Source organism: Clytia hemisphaerica, unplaced genomic scaffold (assembly GCF_902728285.1).
Source record: "Clytia hemisphaerica strain Z4C2 unplaced genomic scaffold, Clytia hemisphaerica genome assembly, whole genome shotgun sequence".
NCBI classification, from domain to species: Eukaryota; Metazoa; Cnidaria; class Hydrozoa; order Leptothecata; family Clytiidae; genus Clytia; species Clytia hemisphaerica.
Genome location: NW_027103648.1, coordinates 736043 through 745859, shown reverse-complemented (window position 1 = coordinate 745859; position 9817 = coordinate 736043). Strand labels below are relative to the sequence as shown.

The 9817-nt window shown below is 34.8% G+C and overlaps 1 protein-coding gene across 1 annotated transcript; it reads left to right on the top strand.

The window, feature by feature from the left end:
* The first annotated feature begins 142 nt into the window (after positions 1-142).
* On the top strand, positions 143-4499 carry LOC136803014 (universal stress protein YxiE-like). Its single transcript, XM_067059761.1, has 4 exons — positions 143-306; positions 2801-2890; positions 3370-3476; positions 3743-4499. Exons 1-4 carry the CDS (start codon positions 237-239, stop codon positions 3935-3937), a joined length of 462 nt encoding a protein of 153 aa, XP_066915862.1. The 5' UTR covers positions 143-236; the 3' UTR covers positions 3938-4499.
* Positions 4500-9817: the final 5318 nt, after the last annotated feature.

Sequence of the window (9817 nt, the reverse complement as noted above, 5' to 3'; positions counted from 1 at the left end):
TGATTTGAAAAAGAATATTTTTAAAGATAAAACTACAAACAATTAAAAAAAATGAACTATTTCAAGGTCTTACTTTTCTTTCTACCCTCCGGAAACTTTGTAAACATTCGATTGAATAGCGAGACGAAATCATCTTGCTCCAAATCGGATTTTTGCTGGACAAGCTGCAGGAGGTGTGTTTCATTTTTAAGAGGAGAGACTGCAAAAACTTGTACAACTTTCTCTAAAATTTTATTATGGCACAAGTCAAGAGAAAAGTTCTTATCCCTGTCGATGGATCAGAAGATTCACAAGGGGCTTTCGATTGTAAGTTATAAATTTCTTTCAAAATCTGCTATATACATTTGCATTTGGCTGCTTGAATGAAATCTAACAGGACCCTGCTGACGCACCGGACTGGCCGGTGTATTTGTATGATGGCAAAAAGTATCCTTTCGCTACACCGGATGCAATAAGTCTGGTGTCAGTCCGGTGTTGCATAGGTGAAGGCTTCTTCGTAAAGACGAAAGACATGCATCTATTTTTCGGATCCGGCATGCGGGAATAGTGTCAGGACCTGCAGGCGACCTGGTAGGGTTGGGTATGGGTGTGGTATGGGTGTGGTTACGTATCAGATTGGCTAGGAATTTGGTTATTATCAGTTAGGGTTAGGGTTGGAGCTCGAAACAAGTACTCTTTTGAGATTTTCTCTAAATATAGTCTGGTCTGCAGTTTGTACAATATAAATAGCCGTCAGAAACACTCTCTCGGCATGAATCCGTAGCGCAGTGGATAAGGCATTGGGTTTCAAATCATCGGAACTTTGCATTTAGTGGGTTCGAATCCCACCGGTGGCGATCTGTCGGTAAGTCATTCAGTAAGTTAGAAAACATAGAAAATAACTCACATAGAACCAGAAAGTCAGAAAAACTACGAACAAGAGACTGGAAAGTACGAAATAAGTCCAGATCTGTCTTTCATCTTTACGAAGAAGCCACGACCTGTTGCATACAGGGAATTTTGAACGCCGGACATTTACGAAACAAAAAATTAAGAAACACTGGGCACACCGGACTGGTCATGTCTGGTGTTTTGATTGTCCGATGGAAAAAAATATCCTTCTCCAACACCGGACATCCGACTTCCTCAAGTCCGATGTAGAGATTGTCCGGTGTTAAAAAAAATTCTCATTTTACACCGGACTTTCGTGTGTCCGGTGTTCGTTAAGTCAGTCTGGGAAATCCTCTCAATTGCACGCTTATCTTCCGAGGGCGTAAGCGCGCAATTGCACGGTTATAATTTACGCCCGCTCCCGCCCCGGTTGAAATTGCTTAGGGATTTCAAGGGGCTCAGAATTCTCTAATTCGGGCGAAGGCATGGTTTAACGGGCGTTCCATTTTTACGGAATCTTCTTCTACGATAAATTTTGAGTAAAACTGCCCTAGGCTTTTGAAATTCAACAGAGCTTTCGGAAGGAATTGCGTGTCAAAAATATAGGAAATTTTAAAGCGTGCAATTGCACGCTTACCGCAAAAGCCGTCACCTAGCAAGCTTGCTTAACGCTTACCGCCCGTTTCAGAACAATTTCGATAAGCGTTTATAAAAATTCTGCCATTTTGATAAAGCGTGCAATTGCGCGCTTACGGCGCGCTTTGATAAGCGTGTAATTGAGAGGATTTCCCAGACTGTAAGTCCGGTGCGTCGGCAGGGTCCTAATCTAACTTTAAAGGCACACAGTCCTACAGTAGAGCTGTGTTGTTTCGTGTCAGGGGCCCAAAAATTTGGATCAGTTACGACTCTCCCCCATGGTTTAGCTATAGAAATTTAGGAATTTATTGGGCTGTAATGGACCATTCCATTTTTCTTTGCTTAGTGTCGATATTAGACCAACATATAAGGTAAGTGCGTGGTCGTTTGATTACTTTGATCATTATCGATTACTTCGATAATTGAATTTATTAATTAGTATCGTCTGGTGTTTAGAATACGTGTCATGTTGAATAGTTTAAAACTCCAGCATTAAAACAATAGCATTAATGTAATAACTGTAACTTTGTGTAACATCATGCCATGTCTAATCCTGCCATAGCAACTATCTGGTCTGCAAAGAAGTTTGAGTGTTTTTTTTAACAGCTTTATACTCAGGCAAAAGATCTATTGGGCCATTCTAGAAAATTTTGTTACTCCGGTCAGACGACGTGCATTTTTAATTTTTTTTTAGCTTCGGAAATGAATTTTGGTGAAAACTTTTGCCCTTGAAAATTCTGTGTAGTCCGCCCCCCCCCCTTTTACAGACAAACCACTAAGACTGGGCTTAAAAAATCATTGGTTTGCTGTCACCCGACCCTAGATTTTAGAGGTGGGTTGGTCGGTCGGAATTTTTTTTATTTTGGCGATTTATGATATTTTCGTCCATGGAAGGGTTAACAGTTTGTTTACATTTAGGTAATTTTGAATAAAAAACAGAAGTGCTAGCAGGGAATTTACAATTCTTATGCTTGAGACAAACAAGATACGAGTTTTGATTTTTTATTGTTTGAAGTTTTTGAAGGAAAAAAAATCTTCTTTAAAAATGGTAAAAAAAATTTTGGGTCAGCAGCTTTTGAGATAGAGTCGGTCAGGTGAGGGCAAACCAAGTCTAGCCTAAGCAAAGAAAAACTAAGACCACTAACTAAGCAAAGAAAAACAGTTTCAACCTTTCTATAAATTTTAGCTGCTAAAAAGGATGTCGGAATTAGAGGAGGGGTGTCGATACTAGACCAACTTACGGTATGTGTTCCAAACCTCAATCAGCTTATTTTCATCACTTTCTTTATTTCAGTTTATATTGACAATCTTATGAAGAAGGATGATGAAGTTGAAATTTTACACATTCAACATACCCCTCATCTTTCTGTCCTTAGCTTGCATGGTAGGTAAATTGAAAAACCGTTGTGACTGTAGTACAAGTTGACAAGACGACCCATAGTATGGCCCAAACATACCCCAAACAGTATCAGGGTCAAAATTGCCAAAGATTGTTTTCAGGCTTTAGATTTTCACCCTCAAAAACCTGCCCCAACATGGGCTGACCATGTTCAGGTCATGTTTGGGACTTTCAAGTTCAAAATCGCCAAGTAAGCCTGAAAATGTTTGGACCATACTGTGGGCTGTGAGCCGTCAAAGAGCCCATATTATATCTTAAAAGTGAGGTATAAAGTCTATTATTTTTCTGTTATAATTAACAAATTACAGAATTTCACAGCTATGTTTTCATTTTTATTCAAATTTATTAAATTTTATTTTGTAGTTCCACATCAGCAATGCCTGCCCTTTTTTAACCTACATTATCAAATAAATGAAAAATAAGCTTTTGGCTTTTCACTAACGTTCTATATTTCTGTTTGATAGATCCCATGAACATTCCTGTTGAAGAATGGAGTCACAAGCTTAAAGATGAAGTCAAGAAATCACAAGCATTGATCGCCCACTATGAAATGTTGTGTGAACAAAAACACGTAAGAACATGTGTTTTTACTGTGAATTCATTTGCATTTTTAAGAACTATCTTCTTCCACTTTTGTTTGATTTCAATACTTTGACCATCTCTCTAAGATTTTTTGGAAGTCTATTGAGAAAACTGTTCTACTGTAATCACATTATTACAGTACAACAAGTTTTCAAATATTTTTAAAAAGTTCTTGTTTCTTGGAAAATTAAAAAAAGCTCTTTTTAAGGATGTGGATGATTCCAAAAGCTAATTTGTTTTATTCTGATTTTCCAGCTGGCCAAAAAGAGTTTGTTGGGTTCCGGCAAACCTGGAGAAGCTATCTGTGAAAAGGCTAAAGAATGTGGTGCAGATATGATTGTTATGGGTTCTCGTGGACAAAACGCTGTCCGCCGTACATTTGTTGGAAGTGTCAGCGATTATGTTCTTCATCATGCTCATATCCCTATCACCATTGTCCCTAGAAAATAGGTGACCAATTCTTTTTCATTGTTTATCAAAATATGATGACTAGATCAAGGTTATAATACAAAGATCACAATATAATGATTATGCACCAATAGAGTGGAACGGTATTATGCCATAAAATTGAGACAATATTATTATAATGCACATTATTAATGGGTACAATAACATTGGTACAATGGGTTTTGTATGGATTACATTTGTTAGTTTTTAATGCACTTTATATTTTTTGAAGAGCACTTCAGCTCCACACATTTCATATTTATGCATGTATGCTCATCTTTTAATTTTTATGTTATACATATGTTGTGCCTAAGTTTGAACTGTAATGTTTTTATATTTTTTGTGATGCAAAGATTTGTGTTCTTTCACAGGTAACGTGATAGGAAATTGCTTTAAGGTACATTTTATGTTTATTCAGACAAGACCTTGTTCATTTCTGTGTTTTTTTTTACTTAAACACTTTGAACTTTGTATTATGATTTTTATTTCTCTAGAAAATATTATATTTTATAACCAGTTTAATGCGGCATAGTAAAAGATAATAGAAGGACAATTTGAAACTCAATATCGTACATTCTTTTTACTTTTACTTATTCTGGTTAGAAAATAGAGGCTTATTTTAATCTATTTTAAAGGCTTGACAAAATTAGTCCATTGCCTATCGAAATAACCTTTGAGACAGAATAGAAATATTGTACTACCCGCTTGTTTACAAAATAAATTGGTTTTATTTAGCATGTGGATGTAAACTCTTTGCTTTAAATGTGTATATCTGGTTAAGGTTCTGCTAGATACAAATTTATGAAAGTTCAATTTTAGGCGCTAAAGTCAATTACTTGAACCTGAGACCGTGCATTTATGCACGAAAGGTTTCAAAAGTGAAATTTTGACAGTCATCTGCCAAAATAATTTCAACCACATTGATGTGTCTCTTTCGTTTATTTTTGAAAGGAACTTTTCCGCGATTTAAAAATAAACGAGGTTGAGACAAAAAAAGTTGTGTTGAAAATCATGTCCTTGAAAAATCAAATAGGGAGGAATAAAAAGACATTAAATTCTTTTGCAATCTGCTTATCATAAAAATTTAATCGTTATTTAAGATGATTGAGCAATCTATAGAAAGTTGGTAAGGCAAGGTCTAAAGTCTGAGGTTTAAATTAATCTTCGGTGTTTATGATTTTTTAATAAGAACATGAAGCTTCGATGGCCAAATATTAAGATCAGGTTAAGAACATTTGGAGTTTTTATACGCTGATGATAATTTTGCAAACATTTTTTTATAAAAGAAAATTCTAATAACTTTAATTTTTTAACATTTTAGCAAAAAAATGGCGATTTTGGTCATTTGAAGTGAGAAAAATGACGCGTTCTTTAGAAAAAGTAACAAAATTCTTTTAATACTGGTTAACGTCCAACCAAATCAAACAAGAGCTTGTAAAAACTCCATCTCTTCCCAAAATGGAGAGGAAAGAATACCCGAAAGCATAAAAACTTTTGGACGTTCTTATAAAAAAATAGTGAGCTAAATTTAATCTTCGACACGAGGTTCCCATGAGAGGGGGGGCTATGAGATTGTTTTCAGCAAAGTATGATACATGTATAATCATGAACATATGGTACAATTCACTTTTTTTTTGAATTACAACAATAAAAAATTAATCAACCAGGCTATTGCGAAATTCTAGCATTATCTGCATTTTTCACGTCATCAAAATTGCCAGATCCTGACCCACTTCCACTGCCACTCCCAAAATGAAAAGGTGTGGTGGCCCTCTTGAAAACTTTTGCTCGATCGAGTTTGGTTTCTTCTTTGGCAGGATTGATGCGAAGTATTTGGCTTGTCCATGAATTAGCCGGCTGAAGCATGGATTCTTTTATGCTGCGTTTTTGTTGGTTTGTAGCATCTTGTTGTAAAGAATCTCGATTTTTTTGTAAAAAAGTTGTCAAGTCAGCGTTCTGTAAAACATAAACAGTTTAAACTGTAAGGATTCAGTAGCGTGGTGGGTTGGCTAAAATCTGGGTAAACTGGGGAGACAATTTTAGAAGATTTTGATTTTGGCGCCCCTATGAAAATTACACAAGGGGAGCGAGCACGAAAATTTGGGGTATTTTCTCTCTTTTGACTACGAAAACTGTAATAAGGTGTAAACTAATAAAGAGCAAAGAGGTGCCGAAATTTGTAATTAGTGGCGTCTTTTTGTGCCCTTTGTATTTCTGCCCCCCCCCCATAAAAAAATCGGCCGCTCGGGGCACTTCCCTCCTACCAAGCTACTGGATAGTGTTGCAAGTTTTAAATTAGCTGTCGTAAAAAAGTGTGAGGGGAGGGAAAGATATGAAAAACTTCAGTAATAAGTTAGTCTAGTTTTATTATGATACATTTTCGTGAAATGAAGAGATCAAGATCTTTGAAAATTTCAGCACATTTCAGCCTAACTAAAACAAAAAGGTCCCGTCCAGATTGAAAGAGCTTTCGAAAATGACGCATTTGAAATGAATAGAACTCACCACGGTGACAAAGAAAGCCACTGAAATGAAGACACAAACAATGAACAACTTCATCCTGAGATGTTTATATGTTTAGTACTCTAAGGATCACAATAAATAAAATTTTTAGATTGAACGAAAAAGCAAACAAAACTAAGCAAAATTGAACAGTAAATACAGTTTTCACTCTCTAATTCGATTTTCAAGGGGAATTAGACTGGAGTCGTTTATAATGCATGTAATACTAATTGCCCCCGCAGGAGCGTAGCGACGAGGAGGCATTCATAGTTTCACGCTTAGATATTGGACTGGAATCTCGAAATTTTGTTGTTTTTGTTGTCGCGCAAGCATACCCGTAGTTAGTCTCTTCCGTAATGTTCGGTTTTTTTCCGGGACGGTAGTATACATATTTTCATATTACGTTATATGCTATTACCATTATTACATATTACAATTTTAGTTTTGATTTAGCTTTGAAAAGCTGAAGCGAGTGCTATAAATGCAAATCATAACAAATCATAACAGTGTATGATATAACACGAATTACAATATTACTTGTGCAAATAATCAAAACAAACAAAATGCGAAAATGGCAGACTGGTTATGATGATGATGATGAGCTGATTCATTGACTGGAAAAGTGTTTTGTATGTCAAATTTTGTTTCTTGTCTTTGAAACTGAATACTAAATACTTTAATTTAGTCAGAAGTTCATTTCAGCAATGATTTCAATTCTTTTTCCGGAATCTTTAAAGAAATTGGCTCAAGTTTTAAAATGTACATTTGATATTTTTGTTCAAGCTCTAATTTATCTTTGTTGTCTTTTATTTTATTAATAACTACTTTTATTGTTTATAGAGCTTCTCGAGGTTTAAATACACCATCATATGGTCGTAACTCGAGAAAGTCCTTCTTAACTTAGTAAAACAAGATACCGGCAAAGTACAAAAAAGTTGAATGTATGCATATGTAAAGTTGAATCCAAAAGTGGTTGAATGAATGTTGAATGTCAATCAATGTAAACAAACTTTTTCTTTTGGTCTTCAACATCACTTAGAGTTTTTTAACTATGTTTTTTCAGTGTGGTAAATCTATTTCAAAAACCTGCAAAAAGTTCGCTTACATTCGTTTAACTTTACATGCGCACATTCAACTTTTTCATGCAGTTGTAATAGGCTAAATAACTTACGCTCCAGTGGTTTGGTGAAATAGCTGCAATTCTGGCTTTCCAAGTTAGGATGGACCTTCCCGAAGGCATTTAACGGTGGTTAGACTAGGTACACAGACAGTCATACAGAAACACCATAAAGTGAAAGTATATATAGCTATAAACTCAAAAAGTCTAGCTTCCTGTAGGCACGTCTCTTCATTGTCTGCGCTGCGATCATCCTAATGGCTTCAACCCTTTCAGCTTGGAGAAAATATTGTATCATGAAAAAGTACGATGCACTTGAAAACAAATTTAGGCGCATTTCAACTTTTCTCGACTGTACGTCTGAGTGGACCACAATGGCATTCCTTTATTTTTCTTTTGACCAATAAAATAGAAGATTTTGTTTGAGAAGTGCAATCACAGTGTACGCAAGTGGAGGCCGGGCCTTAACTAGGATTGGTTTCTATTTCACCCTATTTAAGATGGCGCAGAACTTTTTGATAAATTTCATACGCAGTATCCTCTTGACTATTGTTTATTAGGCAAAGAAGCAATAGAGAATTGTTGAAATATAGCAGCCAATGAATAAAGCAAGCTATTTCTGATTGGCTGCCTTGTTGATTTATTCACCGCTATATATTTTGCCTACAATCTAAGATGTCTGCGGCATTATCAGAAAAGGTCTAATAATCATGACATATATTGTTTTAAGAAAGAAACTGGGAGAAAAAAACAAACAGGAGATGTGAAAACCAGTAAGCTAATGATACTATAACTTTTTGAAATATATTTTTGAGAAGCTTTTTCAGCTTTTCCTTAAATTTTATTAAATTATCAAGCTGCGAATTCTTCAAGTATTTTGTTAATGGAATAATTATAATTTTTTTTCTTCAAGCAAATGCCTCAATGAATCAATCAATCAATCAATAATTAAATAAATCAATTATTCCTGATTATTTTTTAATGTTTTAATCTTTAATGCATTATAGTGCTTGACATGATCTTTATGTGGGGGCATTTAGTGAAAGCTATGACTAGTAATAAACATAAATAATGATACGGGATTTAGTTTGTATAAACGACTGGAAGAATCCGGTGTTCCAGCCTTATAGATACCGGGCCTAGCTACGCAGAAACTTGCGTAGCGAGAAAACAATTTATTAAGCAGCAACAAACTCTCAAAATAAAATCAACTCAAATGAAACATTTTTAACAGACAAATCCACACACATTTTATTTTCAAGAATTTTTTTTGAGCAGGAAAAAATTTTAATTGCAATATTGACACTTTTTTTTGTTTGGAGTTAGTGCACAAAGGTTTCTAGACGACTAAAATTTACTTTATTGCTTTATTTCTAATATGTCTGAATTAAAGTCTGTCCAGATATAATTGGCAGTGGAAACAAGAATGCCTGTAACTTTTGATAGTCAAATATAATTATGGAATTTTTTTTGCTTGTTTTAGAGAGTCAAAGGTGCTGTATTTGAATGTATTTTTGGTTGAAAAATTCACGATTTTTAGCGATTAAATTTGCGATTGCAAAGATTGAGCTTTTTTTCTACTTATGCTATAACGTTCATTTTTACACCAGTGGTAGTTCAACCTTAGGTTAAGAAGTTTGTAAAATTTCAAGGCAAACAGAAAAGTCCTTCAGAAGATATGGGACCAGAAATACCCCTTGGTAGCACTTTTCTGTGAAATATCAAATCTCCAACTTATTACTAAAAACGGGGGTTATGTTATCTTTTTTGAACAGTGCAATTAAAAGTTGGAAAATGTTAAGTGTTGGTGCATTGGTATCATTGCTATTGGTATCATTTATTATTTCGAAAAGAAGTGAAATCACAGTATAATTGTTTTTATTAAAAAGATAAGCATGAACTTATATTGCCTTTGTTATTTTTAAGTCTAAAGAACTTTGCTAATTCCCAAAACCCTAAACACAGTTTGTCTATGAGGTCATTAAAGAGATCGTAAAATGTGTTATGATCGAAAAACTGTTTTATCAATCATATCACTACCCCCGTTTTTAGTAATAAGTTGGAGATTTGATATTTCACAGAAAAGTGCTACCAAGGGGTATTTCGGGTCCCATATCTTCTGAAGGACTTTTCTGTTTGCCTTGAAATTTTACAAACTTCTTAACCTAAGGTTGAACTACCACTGGTGTAAAAATGAACGTTATAGCATAAGTAGAAAAAAAGCTCAATTTTTGCAATCGCAAATTTAACCGCTTAAAATCGCG